At 39.3% G+C, this 1559-nt stretch overlaps 1 protein-coding gene across 1 annotated transcript; it reads left to right on the plus strand.

The window, feature by feature from the left end:
* Positions 1-324: 324 nt before the first annotated feature.
* CTXN2 (cortexin 2) lies at positions 325-570 on the plus strand. The gene has a single exon (XM_068966652.1). It carries the CDS (start codon positions 325-327, stop codon positions 568-570), a length of 246 nt encoding a protein of 81 aa, XP_068822753.1.
* The last annotated feature ends 989 nt before the right edge of the window (positions 571-1559 follow it).

Below are 1559 nucleotides of genomic sequence, written 5' to 3' on the forward strand. Positions count from 1 at the left end.
TAATTTGACTATTCCCCTTTATACTTGATTTTATGTTTAGTGTATACAGGTATAGTTTTATGTGTCCATGAAGGCAATTCTGTAATTACTACAATAAAAGTAGCATCTCCAATGCTAATTTGATCCTGATCCATATCTGATGATATTTTCAAATATCTTTTGTGAGTTAAGTCAAATGAGTTTGAAAAATACCATATTTTATTTTAAAAATTACCTGTCTAATGCTTTATATGGATAAAACTAAAGTGAGTCCAATTTTGTATCTAGGCCAAGAGGTGACTTCAGCAGGAATTCTGAAGACCCAAAATGATGTGACAGTGAATTATGAGTAGTACCTACTGTGGCAACACTTCAGCTAAGATGAGTGTCAACGAAGTGTCAGCTTTCTCATTGACTCTGGAGCAGAAAACTGGCTTTGCTTTTGTTGGGATTTTGTGTATCTTCTTGGGACTTCTTATTATCAGATGCTTCAAAATCCTGTTAGACCCGTATAGTAGCATGCCTTCCTCTACGTGGGAAGATGAAGTAGAAGAGTTTGATAAAGGGACATTTGAATATGCACTTGCCTGAATGTTCCAGCTTTACAGTTTTAAGGGTTATACTGCTGGAACACATGATGGACACAGTTGTAATTTCTTTCAGTGTGCTGGAAGAAGCTAATTTCATTCACTAAATTCAATAAATGTGTGTGGTTAATTTCTCCATGTAAGTGATAAACCACTGTTGGAATTTTTCACTTTCCTCTGTCCTCACACTGAGTTTTCTAATGAATAAGTAAGTAAGTTAAGTTACTCAGTTGTCTCCGACTCTTTGTGATCCCATGGACTGTCGCCTACCAGGCTCCTCCGTCAATGGAATTTTCCAGGCAAGATTACTGGAGTGGGTTGCCATTTCCTTCTCCAGGGGATCTTCTCAACCCAGGGGTCAAACCCAGGTCTCCCACATTGCAGGGAGACACTTTACTGTCTGAGCTGCCAGGGAAGCCCTGCGTCTGCTCCTATGCAACACCCAGACACCCTCTCCATACTCACTCTGGCTCCCTTGCTTTAGAGAGTTAGGTGTCAAAGATAAGGGCCCTTCACTCCAAAGGATAAACAGAATATGTATTTCCTAATAATAGCCATAGGTCAACAATGTTCACACAAACCTTACAAGTAACCACAGGCCATGAAGATTCTAAAATACCACAATTTGACCCTTTTATTTCTTCTTTTTCTAGAATCTCTTGCAATAAAATTCCCTAGCTTGGGATCATAGTGATACTCCCTTCCCCTCCCCTTTTATAAATAAAATTACAAAAGGTGTTTTCATTGTGACCTAGTGGAAATAAGAAGTCCCGGCAGGCTCCATTCTGCCACCATTATAGCTGTCAACCTTGGCCAAGTCATCCCACCTCTGTAAAGTTCAGCGAGGAGGTTAACCAGAGACTTTTTAACATCCTTTTTAATTCTAGTGCCTTGTAAACTCTACACATATACCTGGAAACTCAGGGAACTGAGATGAATAAAGATTTAAGATGTCATGAAAAGTTTTTCAGCTTAGAAGCCTGAACCCTGAGA

Source organism: Capricornis sumatraensis, chromosome 2 (assembly GCF_032405125.1).
Source record: "Capricornis sumatraensis isolate serow.1 chromosome 2, serow.2, whole genome shotgun sequence".
NCBI lineage: Eukaryota > Metazoa > Chordata > Mammalia > Artiodactyla > Bovidae > Capricornis > Capricornis sumatraensis.